This window comes from Lissotriton helveticus, chromosome 10 (assembly GCF_964261635.1).
Source record: "Lissotriton helveticus chromosome 10, aLisHel1.1, whole genome shotgun sequence".
Classification (NCBI taxonomy): domain Eukaryota; kingdom Metazoa; phylum Chordata; class Amphibia; order Caudata; family Salamandridae; genus Lissotriton; species Lissotriton helveticus.
Window position 1 is genome coordinate 695,267,154 of NC_136071.1, and position 16,064 is coordinate 695,283,217.

General features: G+C 42.1%; 1 protein-coding gene across 4 annotated transcripts in view; it reads left to right on the top strand.

The window, feature by feature from the left end:
• The window catches only part of DPP6 (dipeptidyl peptidase like 6), a 2,254,101-nt gene that overhangs the window by 1,965,095 nt on the left and 272,942 nt on the right, over positions 1-16,064 (top strand). For all 4 annotated transcript variants that reach the window (XM_078663245.1, XM_078663244.1, XM_078663246.1 and 1 more), the window contains exons 14-15: positions 10,965-11,056; positions 11,404-11,451. In XM_078663245.1, the coding sequence (XP_078519371.1) occupies positions 10,965-11,056; positions 11,404-11,451 (140 nt within the window). The remainder of the gene's footprint in view (positions 1-10,964; positions 11,057-11,403; positions 11,452-16,064) is intronic.

Below are 16,064 nucleotides of genomic sequence, written 5' to 3' on the forward strand. Positions count from 1 at the left end.
AGGATAAAGAGACAAGGGACCAAATAATATTTTTTCAATTAGCACAACAGGAAAAAATCAACAGGTAATTTAAAAAGATATCAAAAAACTTTTTTATTATTTGTTATTAATCAGAATAATACGCTCATGAGTGAATTGTTGGTTGCTAAAAATACAGTACATCAATAAAAACCAAACAAGTGGCAAACACAACTTCTGTTCGAAATAGAAGGGTTCCAATATACACATCAAATTATGAGCCCTCTATAATTTTGGTGCCACCAATATGTCGACGGCGTTCCAACCGCAGTGAAAACTTGCGGTCATCATCAGGACAGGGAGAACGTAGGAGCGTGAGTAGTTCTGTAACCAACAATTCACTCATGAGCGTATTATTCTGATTAATACCAAATAATAAAAAAGTTTTTTGATATCTTTTTAAATTACCTGTTGATTTTTTCCTGTTGTGCTAATTGATAAAATATTATTTGGTCCCTTGTCTCTTTATCCTTTCTTACTCCTTTTTCCTTTCTTTTTATCTTATTTTTTTTAAAGAAAACACAATTTCGGTTTGAATTGAGTTCTTTCTGTAAATGTGTTGAATTATGTATTCTTTCTCCTGAACTATTATTTGGAACAATTATTCACTACCCCTGGTTCAGGTGGGTGGGTTGCCTCTGTGGTTATACACTAAGAATTCAGGGGGGCTGAGTCTTCAAGCAAAAGGCAGAGTGGAGCTGCAGGGGCTCTAAGAAGGGCTGAAAAACATCAAAGCCTCATTAACAAGCAAAAGGTCTTTTAAAGCCCTGTGAAGTACTCGGGTGCGGCTGTGTGTGTGCCAGAGAAGCTGTCTCATCCCGGGCTGCCACACACAAGGGGGGGGGAGGGGACAGCTGAAGCCCTTTGAGTCCAATGAGCGTTGCACGCCTGCATCCAGCCATGAAGGCTCCTTCTAGTACCGTGGGCTCGAAGGAAACATTGTCTAACTTTCAATTGCTGATTGCTAAATGTAAGTGTTAATCCGACACTTATGACCTTAAACCTTTACCAAAGCAGTATCAACACTTGTTAACTCCTACAAAAGTGACAGAACTGAAAAAATACTGCCACAAAATGGCCGCAGTATCCAGCAAAATTAGCTTTTTCCAGCCGCATAATTTAGTCAACGCTGCTGCATAATTTGGTCCTCCCCTGCTTATTGTTAACCAGAAAAGTTAATGTGAGTATGTGCACATGGTTGAGGGGATTCATAAAGCACCAGCAGTATGTGTTTCTCTTTATTATACAGATTGTGGTGTTCCTGCACGCTGTCGTTTACGAGCACATCACTCACTGCCAATGATGCATGGATAAAACTCTTGTATAATGTGATATTCATTTTTTTCATTTTCGTTGTCTGAAGTTATGATTTTCATTACATGGGTCGTTTATCTCTTTTGAGCTTTGACTATCAGAGGATACGTAAGCGATTTGCAGTTTAAATCAACAAGGATATTTGGCTACTATGATACTGTATATGGCAGATAAAGCCATTATAGCGTGTAAAAAGAAGTTGACTTTTCATAATTTTATTTTATTAAAATCAGCGGGAATAGCTGACTAACTTGTAGGCATATGATTTCAATACAACACTTTAGAGCTACTTTCCAGGCTTCAGTGTAGAGGCTATGAGAAATGTTGCCATGAAAGCCTTTGGAGTAGACTTTTCCTTTGTCAGTGTGAGAAATGTTTCCCACATGACTTAGCTTTTTTATTGCTTCTTTGCCCTTTTACAGTAGCCACAGGGAAGAACTATCTTAAACCCATAGTATAGGAAGCTGAAATAAGAACTGCTCAAAGGGCATTTGAACATTTGTAAGATCTTTTCTTCACAAACAATTGTACTTGCTGCGCCTTTACTTTTTAATACAATTAGGAAATAAACAGTGATTTTAACATTGGTAAAATTATTGTTCAGTTTGTTCGTGTTTTTAATAGTGTGTTTTAACTATTTTGTTATACGTTTTTATGAACGAGAAGTGTAATAAATAATATATTTACCTCTGACTCTAACTGAATCAAGGGTAGAATTTTAGGATTCAATTTGTAGCACTGAGAAAATGAATTTAACAATTCTGAAAGCACTTGTAGTTCGAGAAATAAAGATATAAATGGGATGTGTTGTATTATATATTTCGATATTCATTTTTTCATTTTAGTTTTCTGAGATTATGATTTTGATAACATGGATTGTTTATCTCTTATCCCCACCTCCTCCTCGTATTTTGTGCCATTCAAGCCTTTGGTTTGAAGCAAGGTGTCTGTGAATCAAACTGACGGATGCAGACAATTAAAAAAGATAAATCTAACTGAATTTCAGTTTCTGGAATCACATGGAAAAAATTCTCTTCCCAATAATAGGATCGGGGTAAGTGTGTACCAAAATTAATAGTAAAATCATTGCACACCAATAAACAGAACTACCCTAATGTACAATCATAGATTATTCCAAAGCCAAAACAACATATACATTCATGTAAATAAGAAACATGAATACCTGCGCCCACGGGCACCTAGCTTTCCTTCTTCTCGTACACCTCAAGTTTCTTTCATGGGCATAGCTTAGCAAGTGAGATTCAGGGATGTAAATCTCAAATTTCCAAATAAAAAAGCAATAGATTGCAGGATGGAACAGTGAGATGACCATGGTTCGGGATGGGCTATTTCCATGAGGACCAAGGCCAGTTCTGATCTGTATGAGGTGAAGAACGAGGGGTTGAAATGATACCCAAGTGACTGTTACTGGGTAGACTATTTGCATGCATTCATCCCATAAACCATTGGGCAAGTATATTATGGCTTTAAAAGCGCCTGCTGTACCGTTCCTTCCCTCCGGCAATTTTCAGGCAACAATGAAACATATCAAGATAACTCTGGTGATTAATGTTCCTCCATGGAGAGAGATTGGAGTTTTGTCTAGTGGAGGTTTTGACTCATCGTAAGGTAGCATGGAGGGTTAATATGCCTGCTATAAAGAACGGGTGCCATGCAGATCACAAAGTGCACATAATGTAAATAGGTCAGTGGGTTACTGCTTTTGTCATAGATATCCCTTAGCTACTTGCAGTTTATAAATTTAAATTCTGATATAGAACAGAGATCTTTTAACTGTCATCAAAGAGATTAGACCGTTATGATTTTTTCCAGTATTTCACTATCCTAATGCTGCAACAAGGGTTCATTTGTTTATAAAGTAATTCTAATTATTAAAGAGAACCCTCAATCATAGTGGTTCGTTTTATATTCTGAGTTTGTGCTTCTCCAGACCAAGCACTATGAAACTATACAGTGTACCAGTATGGATGACATGTGACTACACCTTGTAGTCATCTGTAACATTTCCTATACACTGTTTTACACACGTTATGATTGATTGTCTCTGTGTAATGTGTGTATGATGTAAAGTGCTTTGACACCCTACAGTGGTATGAGTGGCACTATAAAACTAATTAAATGCATCTGAGAGTGGTTATGGATACCTAGAGGGAACTGTTAAAGGGTGGTAGCGTGGGAATGCGTGGTGGAAGTGGTCATTGGGTGGGGGCAACCAACGAACATTGTCACACTGGGCTCCACCAGTGCTAAAACTGGCCCTGGTATTTGATTGGCAGTAGTATGCCTAGAAATTTGGGACTTGCACAACTTTTCAAGCCTACTACTGCCAATATTGGTAAATTTCAAAAAGTGGCAAATTTGCACCCATTCAAGGAGTATAATTTCCTGGTTGCAGATTTACTACTTTTTGGGTAAACCAATCACTATATATTTTACGATACTGATCCAAAAATTTACAATTTAAAATCTGTTATTGAAGAGAGAACAAGAAGAAGAAAACGACACAGACATAGCAGAAGGGGGTGGAACACTCCAAACATCCCTGCTGAAGCTGCGCCCCTACACGTCCCATCTGGGTCTTGTAATTTTCCCTAGGAACTCATATCTTTGGTCACGTACAACACAACAGCCTACAGTCCCGGCCCTGGGATCACTTATTGAAATGTATTTTCACTGCATTAGCTCTTTTTCGTCTCTGATATAAAAAGGCGTGATGGTAGAGTTGCCAAATCGATGCATGGGGCAGGGCTCCATATTTTTAGTTCATTTTATCAAGTTGCTCAAGGCCTCATGTACTAAACCCAAGTAGCAAACAGAGAAGGGAGTGCAGGCAAAGTAAAAGGTCAAGCTGAGGCAGAGCCAAACCATGGATCAGGCTTGACTCTAAGAGTCCATGCACCAGTTGATCCATAAACACGTTTGGCATGCATATCGTGTTATAAACATAAAGTAAAAATATGATACAATCCTTTCAAAATTCAAAAAAGTGTATTTCTTGAACATGAGGAAGTTTATATCATGGTATTGACAGACATTTTTTAAACGTGATACTTTTTAGAAACATTCATGGCTTGCCCCCCAACAACAATGCCATTAGTGAACTAAGAACTCAGTAGTCATGTAAACCCTAAATGTGGCCTACATTTGTATTATAGATGGCGCAAAATTACACTATACTAAATTCAATCTAAGAGGTCCTTGAGCTGCGCACATCCTGAACTCAAGTATTTGAAAGGGTGCTCAGATGTAATAATAAATCAAAAGGAGGCTCTGTGAAATAGAATATTTGCCTATCATCACACAATTTGGCCAAACAAGGGAAGACGGTATTCATTCTAGAATATATAGGATCACATTTTGAAATTCAGCCAGATGGGTATCTGTGTGTTCCTCTCTTCCATTTCCATCAAAGGTCATTGTTTTATCTATCATTCTTTGCTAACAGCAAGAAAACCTTACACAGAGATAGCAGACCGAACTCTGGCGCCCCAGACTCATCTACCAAGCCAAGAATGATTTTATTTGGGGGGTTTCACACCCGAAACACCAACTGAAACTATGCCCCGGCTTTCCTCTTTGATAGCTAATGCACAATCATCAGGTATACTAAAGTCAAAACAGGATATACAAGTACATCAATCACAAGCATGAATACCTTTGCATGCAGATCCCTACTGTGACCTTTCTTCCTTCTGGTAGAACTCAAGCTTCCCTTTTTTTTGTTAGCACAGCCAAAGCTATATCTTCATTGCAAAACTCACTGCCCTGCTTTCTTTCCTCTGCCTCAGTGGATTTTAGATCAACAATTAGTTCCTCTTTTTATCTGGAAGAATTCATCATGTTGCTCGCTCCTGCTCCTCTGAAATGCACAAGTCCCTGTTATGAATAAAATAAATGTACATGATGCGTGAGTGCCCTTTTGGGGCAGCATTTTGTAACTGCAAATTTGTTGCTAAGAGCATTATGGTTGCGGTATATTTACATATTTTTTGTATCTCACTCAAAAATGCTGAATATATGTTACATTAGGTGTACATAACAATATAACATTGACTGCCTTGCCAAACCAGTTAGTGGAAGTGAGAGTAAGGAACAAGATACCACAAGACAAAATAAAAGCTATATGGTCATTTTTCAGAGGACTGCGTAGCTAATTTGGGTCACCTGCATGGCTGTTTCTTTAATGATAGGTTGCTGATGAGATATTTAATCATCCATCACAGTTCTCCTAGTTAGTGTCCAGGAGCCATGCATATGTCCTTCTTTTATGTATCGCTTTGTCTCTCCTTCATGAACTGTAGCCTATTGAAAGCAAGTTTCCTTTGATTGTCCACAGATGTGGAACTTGGGACAATTGCCATATAACAGCTCACCCACATGATTTTAAAGGTTTGAGATGCATTTTTCTGTATGGCTTCCATGGAAGCCATTATAGAAAACACTCAATTGGAAATCCAGTTATCTACTGCTCTGAATTCACAGCACTTATAAACTGGTATTTGAAGATGGTGCTCTAGCTTATGCATATCCTATACCACCCACCTATCAATGGACCCAAGTGAGGTAGTAGAATGATGTTTGATAGTCTATAACCTCACCTTATTCCCTGTGTCTTCTGGATCCCTATAGACCGCAGGGAAGCTGTGGAATTCTGGTGCCACTCAGACTTCACCACCTGAAACCTACCGGGTCACCTGATGGTCACTGTAGAGCTGCAGCTGACAGGGCTCTGTAATAGCCACTCTCATCACGGCGCTGACTTTCTGCTCTTCTGCTCCTTCTATGAGAGCATATAGCATAAGTGGAGAATAGAGAGAAGTCTCAGAGAATAAAGGAAAAGGGGGCAGGATCCCAGTTGTTGGCTTTTTTTTTAAATTGAAGCTGTGAAGGAAAAGATATTAAGAAGGAGGATGAAGGTGGAAGTTGGCAGGATGCAAAGTATTTTTTATTTGGGTAGGTGATGGAAGAGTACTGCTTAGAGGGGCAGGATATTATTATAGAAGCATCATAGGTATTTTTATATATTGGGTACAAGAGAAAATTGCTGGTGGAGGTGGATGACAGACCACAACGTATATGTACTTCACAGCACAGAGGGAGCAAAGGGCAGTGAAGTTGTGTTGTGCATGGTTCCATAATAACTATTCTTTGTCTGTGCATCATTATATGAACTCATCTGAGACCGGGAAGGGGAATGGCAGCTTGATTAGTATAGATGTGGAGATTGGCAGCTGTCCATAACAAGCAGTTTTCTAACTCAAGTAAAATAATAAGTCCCCTGATACTGCTTCCATTGACTATTTGATTTAACTTGGAATGCCTCAGTTGAAAGCAATCCCATTAGTGACAGTTACACATTTTTAGTTGAATACATTGCCCCATGTGAATATGTACCATTGTGGAATTGGCCTATGCACCACAATTTGTGGGGCCAGTATTCTCAACCTGATGAACTCTAAAGCCACACATTGACTAGTAACCTCTAGTTGTCTGCTTGCAGATATCCAACTAGTGATGACAGGTCTCACCTATAGATGGCTTTAGGTGTCTCATTGTAGACCTATTGTGAATAGTACAATACATAGAGTGTGCTTTGGGTCAACCCCTTGCTCATGATTAGATGTTTTTCTTTCTTGTCTGTCTCAGTACTCTGCTCCTGATTTAATAGCTTCCCTCCTTATCCTTGTGAGAATTTTTGCAGCTGCAGCTGGGGGGAGGGGAGGGGGGAGAGTTTACATTGCACTTTATGCTTTTTGCAAGAAAGTCCAGGTGATAAGTTGGAAACAGCTCATTTCAGTATTCACGAGGTTTGCTCTAAGACCATACTTTGATACCCTAGCTTTATGTTCTAGAACAAATGATGATTTTATCATACGGTCTGTCTTGTCACTAGTAAAGAAGGAAACATAAGGACACATTTAGGGCCAGATGCATCAAAGGGTTTTGCCCTTTCTGTGTCTATGGGAAAATGTGTTCATGCATATGGCCCTTAATCCTTATTTTTACACTGGATGTACTAAAATACTCTTGTTAGATAGAAGTGCCTGTGATTGAAATTAGTTAGTTTTATTCTCGTGTGATAATCATTATTTCTGGTATTTGTTCCTGTAATGTGTTTTTCCCTTCCATTTGTAGTTCCAAGTTGTTAATGCTATTCTTGTGTTTCTTCTGCCCATTAGCATTTAATTCTCATTCTCACTATGGTTTTATTGCATAGCATATATCATTTCCCTGCTAACCTCAGACCCTGCAATGTATTGCTTAAGGAGAACTATTTTCCTGCTAGCTCATCTCATCCCACCTCGCCTCTTTATTAAAAACTACCCCTGAGTTCCCTAGTGCTCATTTGCCACCTGATTCCCCTCATGCTTTGAGTGGCACCATCACTGTAGTGTCAAGTGACCTTCATATTTTTCTTTAACCATTCCAAGATGGCCCCAATAGAACCTGTGTGTGATAGCCATCTTTAAATACATTTTCTTTTGCTTTAGAAAAATCCATTCAAAGTTGGCCCCATGGGTATACGTGCACCCGTAGTGACCATCTTGGATCAGATTGCTTTGGAGCAAAGAAAATTCATTCAAAGATTGGCACCCAGATGTTTGCACGTCTTTAAAGCATATATGAAAATTCCTTCAAAGTTAGCTACCACAGATGCATGCATCCACGGTCCCCATCTTTGAGTGCATTTCTTAAAGCATAACAACTGTTATTCATAGATGTCCTTCGCATGTGCATGATAGCACACAGACATTAGCCCACTAGGGAGAAAATCAAGCATTCATAATGCCAATAGATTCCACGAGCAGGGCCTGTTTGCTTTGCCAATGCTTGTTCTCTGTCGCAAGTAGACTTCACCACTTTGCACAGCACACACTACATTTCTTCCACTACTATTTGTATGCTTCGCGTAATTAAACATCATGCGAAAAACAAATTACATCTGCACTGCAAAATGAATTGCTTCCTCGATATGCTTCCACAATAATCAGATTATTATTCACAAGTCTCTGCTCTCTTACAAGCCAGTCCTGTAAATATAATTAGAGGTGGGCAATGATTTTACTTTGGCCACCTTCTTAGGTAGTGTCGGGTGAGTGCCCCTTTGGTGAACATGCAAGTAGTTTGAGGACTTTGTCCATTTTGGAGAAGAAAAGTAGAAGCCTGCTTATCACCAACAGGAAGTCACCATTATGATAGGTTCCTACCCGAGGAGGTCTCCTGTAAGGGGCATCCTAAAGAAGGACATGATGATGTTTTCCTGATGTGGTTTGTGTTAGCATCGTGCTGCTGCCATGCTGTCTTCTTTGGTCACATGTTGGGGTGGGTGGGAAAGGTTGTGGCCATGGAAAATGCATGATGAGGGGGATTAGGAGCAGGACAAATGACAGGGTTGAGCGCCAGCAGCCCGCAGCTTGAAAAGGTTACTTTCAATCAATCAATCAATCAGTACATTTATAGAGCGCACTACTCACCCTTGAGGGTTTCAAGGCGCTGAGGGTGGTGGGGAGGGGGGGTGCTGCTACTGCTCGAACAGCCAGGTCTTGAGGTGTCTCCTGAAGGTGAGAAGGTCTTGGGTCAGTTGAAGGTGGATGGGGAGGGAGTTCCAGGTCTCGGCGGCGAGGTAGGAGAAAGATCTGCCGCCTGTGGCGAGGGCGAGGCTGGCTGAGCGGAGTTGGCAAGTCGGGGTGTAGAACGAGAGGCGTTTGTTGAGGTATTCGGGTCCGGCGTTGTGGGGCGCTTTGTGTGCGTGGGTGAGGAGCTTGAACGTGATCCTCTTGTTGACGGAGAGCCAGTGCAGGTCTCTCAGGTGGGTGGTGATGTGGCTGTGGATGTCCAGGATGAGGTGTGCAGAGGCATTCTGTATGCGTTGTAGTCTTTTCTGTAGCTTGGCCGTTGTCCCTGCATAGAGTGCGTTGCCATAGTCGAGCCGGCTTGTGACGAGGGCTTGGGTGACAGTCCTTCTTGTTTATGTGGGGATGCATTTGAAGATCTTTCGTAGCATGCGGAGGGTGTTGAAGCAGGAGGAGGAGATGGCGTTGACTTGCTTGGTCATAGTGAGCGATGAGTCCAGGACGAACCCAAGGTTGCGTGCGTGGTCGGTGGGAGTCGGTGCTGTGCCCAGGGTGGCGGGCCACCAGGAGTCGTTCCAGGCGGAGGGGGATGGTCCAAGGATGAGGACCTCCGTCTTGTCTGTGTTCAGTTTCAGGCGGCTGTCTGATCTTCATCCATTCCGTGACGGCCCTCCTAACTTCATGGAAGTTGGATTTGGCGGTGACTGGGTCTTTGGTCAGGGCGAGGATCACCTAGGTGTCGTCGGCGTAGGAGATGATGTTGAGGTTGTGTGCGCGGACGATGTCGGCGAGGGGGCTCATGTAGATTTTGAAGAGCGTCAGGCTGAGTGATGAGCCTTGGGGTACGCCGCAGATGATCTTGGTGGCCTCTGAGTGGAACGGGGGTAGGCGGACTCTCTGGGTTCTGTCAGTGAGGAAGGAGGAGATCCAGTCCCAGGTGGTGTGGGGGGAAGGGCACTCAGAGCATCTTCAGAATTCTGTTGTCTTAAGCGGGTCTTGGCGCTGTAGAATTGTTTCCTACTGTTGCTGTAAGACACAGAACCTGTCCCTGAACTTGCTGAATTTACAGAGTGCTTCCTGGCTAAGTTTTCCTACAAACATATGTTCAGCATTCTAAGGGCCTGATTATGACTTTGGCGGTGTGGGAGCCTTGCTGCCACGCCGCCACCCCACTCACACACTGCCAAATTCCACTGCCGGCCACCCGCCAGATTACGAGTTTTCTTGTTGTCTGGTGGGCAGTACTTTGTTGATCCCTCAGCAATGCCTTTGAAAAAGACACCGCAATAGGAGCGCCAAAGCCTGTTACTGCACGGCATGGACTCTGCAGTCCATGCCGTGCAGAAAAGGGGTGCATGCACACAGGGGGGCACAACATGTGTCCCCTGCATGCATCCCCATGGCCTGAGGCACCTGGGGAACTATAGGGCCTGCTTAGTTCCCTCACCACCAGGCTTTTCATGGCAGGCCCACCGCCATGAAAAGTCTGGCAATGAGAAAAATCTCGAAATATGCTTGGTGGTGCCGGAACTTCACCATCAGTATATTACTGCCTCCCACCGCTGCAACATTGGAGCGGGCCTGCAGCGGTCCGACTGCCAAACTAAAAATCTTGTGGTCGGATTGCCGGTGCGGTGGTAGCCGCCAAACCACTGTTGGTTTGGCGTCCTATGGACCAACAAACTGGTAATCACCCGCTATATATTAGAATTTTTAGCAATTCTTCAAAAATAACATTTACATTTTAAAAAGAAAAGAAAAAGGGATCTTTTTATGCTTCCTTTTCGGTTAATGCAGTCCAGGCCCATCCTTGTTAATAACAGTACCTAAGATCACGTTGCCCGCTCCATGATCATTTATCTGATAGTGGTGTACTCATAGTCAAGGTTCTGAATAACCAGAAGGCTGTTCCTATTATTTAACATAATTTAACATAATTGTCCAAGTGTATATCAAGAACTGCTGTGAATAACTGCTCCTGTAACATGATTTTGAAATGGTAACAATTGACTTCTCTGTTCTTTTATATTGTTGCAGGCCAATACTACCCATGACAACTTGCAGTCCATAACCTCTGGTGATTGGGATGTGACAAAAATTTTGTCTTACGATGAAAAGCGACAGAAAATGTAAGCATTTAGTTCATCAGTGATCAAAACACATTCTGATTCCCGAGGATTTTTCTAGGCGTGACTGTGACATGTGATTAGAGAGACAAGAATTAAGATAATGGATGAGAAATGTATCCAGTTAAGATTTCAAAAGGGTGTGGCCTATCACCAAGAGCAAGATAATCAGGATTTTAGAATTTGTATGCAACATTTAAAAAAACCTTCGAACATTATTATAAAATTATAGAGGAGCAATTAATCCTCTCTCTTTGGGTCCGCATTCAACAGTCAAAATACTATGAGTTAACATAAAAATAATCCCAATTTTTTTTTAAGTCTAACTGTTCTCTACTTTATCTTAATAGATACTTCCTCAGTACAGAAGATTCACCCATACGACGGCATTTATACAGGTAAGATTTATTTTGTATTTACTATCTTCCCTGCGCATGCTTTTGAAAGTCAACTATAGGTTTATATATTATTCATATGTGCGATTCTATGCTATGAAAATGACTACCCATGTGTTTAATTGGAATTATAACCATTGCTGTGCTTAGAGGTGAATGAAATTTCAGCCTGGAGTCAATTCAAATGGAGCAGAGGGACAGTGTATGACTCTACTGGAATGACATGCTCATCCCTTTTAAGCAGTGGTGTTAATGACACCTGAGGTCACATAAACACTGATGGTGTGAAATAAGCAAGGCATTAATGAGGGATTATCAGAGGAATCTATAATTCTGCAAGCGTTCCCATCCACAACATTGGTTATTCCTCACTCTGCCCTCAAATTCCCATGGAGATTTTAGCTGTTTTTGGGAAATTGTGGGACAGGGTCACCCCCAGGTAAACAACATCATGGAGTAACTCTAGGGGTTTATTATAGGCCAATATTCTGGTCTGGGTAGACCTATAGGGGTTAAGCACCATATATCTGGATTTACTAATGTTCAGCTCTAGGCCAAGGTCTGCACATAACTCCAAGAGATAGTTTAACATATCTCACAGACCCCCCAGGATTTTTCGAGATGCAAAGAGTGTCATCTGAAAATAATAATGTGGGTATTTTCAGAGGGTCAATTTTAGGGGCATCATTTTCTCAAAAATGTAAAGCCACTGCCAAGTCATTAATAAATAGGGAGAATAAGGTTGGGGCGAAAACCCACCCCTGCTGCACTCCCCTCTCAATCATAAATAAGTCGGACTGCTCCCCACTCTTTCAGTGATTGACACGTGCATAGCCGTTCCCATGAATTCTACTTAGAATATCGCAGATATTTACCTGTACTCCCATACTTTCCAACACTTCCTACAGTTTGCTCCTAGGGACCATATTAGAGGCCGTTTTTAGGTCTACAAAAACACATTTTCTCTAGGTTAAGCATGGCTGCTTTTTGTGCCAAGCTATCTAGGGATAAGCACAGGTTAATTTAGTGACTTTTTTGTGGTTCACGCTGGCAGGAATTGTGGATGTTGCCTGACCAGGGCTAACACCCCAGTCAACCAACAATACAATTTCTCACAAGTATGCTCTGCTGTTCACTTTGAACACCCCCATAATCCTCACCTGCACTGAAAACAGGAAGAACATAATTGTGAATGGAGATACTATTATCTAGTGCCACATGTTCAGCAATGCAATAAGGTACTGTCACTAATGTGGTGCAGCACTGAACCACACACACCGATAGCCAGGGGGGGCTTTGTGGAATGGAAAAAAACATGCAGGGAAGAAGACTATTGTGCAGGTTTTCCTGTGTGTATTATTTTATACCTGTACTAGCAGCCCGTCCCGACGTTGTCCTGGCATGAAATAGAATGTGTGTAATGTGTGTATTTGGCAAGGGCAATTTATTTTAAAATCTCGCGGTAGACAACCTTTTTTGTTTCATTAGAATAGGGACAGAGAAGGCCCAGCTGCAGCCCTGGTTGATGTTAGCAGGCGCGTGTAATTGGTGTAGTGATCCGCCGCCTGAGCCCGGCTACAGCCCTGGTTGATGTTAGCAGGCGCGTGTAATGTCGTTAAATGAGAGAGTTATCAGCCACGTGTAAATACGTTTAATGAGAGAGTTGAGTGACAGCGAGTAGGAGAGGCTGCAGTAATTGTCCCCGCCGACACGCTCATTTGCGTGTTCCCCCTCTTGAGGCCCAGATGCAGGCCTGTTTGATGTTAGCAGGCGCGTGTTCCCCCGCTTGAGGCCCAGCTGCAGCCCTGGTTGATGTTATCAGGCGCGTGTAATTAGTGTACTGATCCGCATCCTGAGCCCGGCTAGAGTCCTGGTTGATGGTAGCAGGCGCGTGTAATTACGTTGAATGAGAGAGTTCAGTAAGAGCGCGCAGGAGAGGCTGCAGTAACGTTACTTACCAGGCCTCCAGGTGAACGTGTTTGTCACGCCCCCAGCACACGGCCACAGCAGACGGTCTTCTGATTAATGTATGACCCACATGGCATGAATGGCGGAACATAGCACACTCCCCCAGCGTTTCTCACGCCCCTAGCGTGCCCCTTGATGCGGCGCAATTGCGTTCACATGGCATGAAGGCCGGACACACGCTCCCATCGTTTCTCACGCCCCCAGCGTGTCACGCCCCCAGCGTGCCCCTTGATGCTGTGCAGCAATGTCATTGGCGCTTGTATGTACGACTCACATGGCATGAAGGACGGACACACGCCCCCAGCATTTGTCACACCCCCAGCGTTTGTCACACCCCCAGCACACGCCCACAGCCCACAATGTGATGGCCGTACCACACTCCCTCAGCGTTAGTCACGCCCCCAGCCCACGCCCACAGAACAACGCAGACACGCCCACAAGGGACTACTTTGCTGGCACGGTTCTTTTACCTTTTAAATGTATAGAGGAGTTGGCCTAACGGCTAAGGCTCTCGACCTCGGACCTGGGGATCTGGGTTCGAGTCTTGGTAACGACGCCAAACATCCTGTGATTGTGGGCAAATCACTTAATCTCCCTGTGCCTAACAAAAATAAATGTGTGTCCTCATGTAACAAAACTGGTGCTATGTTAAGGGCTCTGATACCTGATTCAGTTCGGGTCAAGTTCGCGATATATAAAACTCTGCAATAAAAATAAAAAATGGTGGCCGTCTGCATAGCCTATGTCCTTCTGCTGCAACTGCCCATTCCAACGCTGTATTGGGTGTTGTGATTGGTGCTGTGGTTACTGAGATTACCCGTCTCAAAGGTTTGGGCTCTCTCTTTATAATATTAGTATGGATAGTTATAAAGATTCCCTTTGAACCTATACTATATGATCTTTCTAATTTTACTAGAAATGTTTATTTCTATCCAACATCCAATTTCACACCACTCAGCCAAGATTTATCACACACTTGGAACAACTCCACTCCAGATATGAAAGTGCTTATAGTAAAAAAAGTTTTAATGCATCAATTATGAAATTCACAAAGATAAATCATAACATAAAAGTTCATAATAAAAATACATCAGAGAATAGCATGATACCCGATAGGGCTATTAAAAACACATTCACAAAATTCATGACTAATACAGTAAATATATCATCATCAAAAAGAAAAGAAGAAAACACCACATGGAAGGGAAATAAAAAAGGCATTCAAATGATGCCTTTGAAGTGTTAATTTGAACCTTATTTTGACAAGACTTAGCAGGGAACAGCTAGTCCTGATTCCTGTAGTTCTTGTCCCATATCAAATTTAACCAAGCTCTCTGCGTCGACGCGTTTCGGTGGGTGTGAACGAATAGGACCACCTTCTTGAGGACTAACAATAATTTTCCTTCGTTATTCAATTTCAATTGGTGTACCTTTACTCTCATTGTAGTTTTTGATGAGGGCAGACACCTATTTCTTCGGTGATAGATATCAAAATAGTTAGATATCCCTCAGAATGAATGTGGAATGCCCTTAATTCGCACCCTCACATCAGCATTAGTATAGCAAATCTCTGTGTCGAGATGAACCGGATCATGTCTTGGTATATCTTCTGGTTAAGATGAAGTCTTTTATTAAAAAAATGGGGATAGATCCTTAAATGTATGGGGCAGTAAGTTCCTTAAATTGTCCTCCCTGTGCCCGGAATGCCCCTTGGGTAGGCATTATGGCTCTTTCACCCTGCGTGTTCCACGGTTGGGCATGGCGCCACCAGCAGAAAAGTCCTTGTACAGGGCCAACCTCCTGCTGTATTAGTATGTCTGAACTCAATACTCAGTTTCAATGACTTCCTGATTTGTTTAGATTATTAGGGTCTGCTTTGTGATGGAATCCCACTATGCCACGGATCCTATATTTGCCCTGAATTATTCGAATTCTATGACTAATGGTGCAATGGATATGTGTTAAATGGTGAATGCAATCTAATTTTGTAAGTTCCCAATCCAATGTATAGAAGTATTATCGGTCAATTGGGTTCTCAAGCCATTAACATTGAATTAAAGATGATGTGGTTAAAACAATCTGATGATGTAAAAGTGTGACATTGGTATAAGGGCTGTCAAGCCAAGAATGTTCAAGGCGGATTAATTTCTTGCCCCACACCGGGACACAATCAAACTACACTCCAGCACCTACAAGAGCCAATTGTATTCCGGTCCTGATGACAACCTAAAACGCAAACAGATTTAAACGACGTCAACCACACAGCGCAATTTTTTAGGCATTTTCTGGTTCTTGACAGGCTCCTAATTTAACTGTATCATTGATTTACATGTTCTCTAACCATTATTTAAAGTCATTATTTGTTGCGCCATTCTTCAAAGTGTTTTTAATTTGTCACGTGTTCACCCGCGCCATTCACTTTTTGCACAAGTACTTTGGGCACACTCATGTCAAAAAGCCCTGGCGCTCTCCTCCCCCTTGTGAGGTATAGCCCTGAGTTACAAATGCCCACGATCAAAACCGACTTTCATTTCTGACAGCATTTTGTATTATGTTCTCATTTACTCAAGGCCATAAGCATTTCTGTGTTAAAAAAAACTCCTAAATTAATTTTTCTCTACAGGAAGGCTTGCCTCTCCCACAGTATA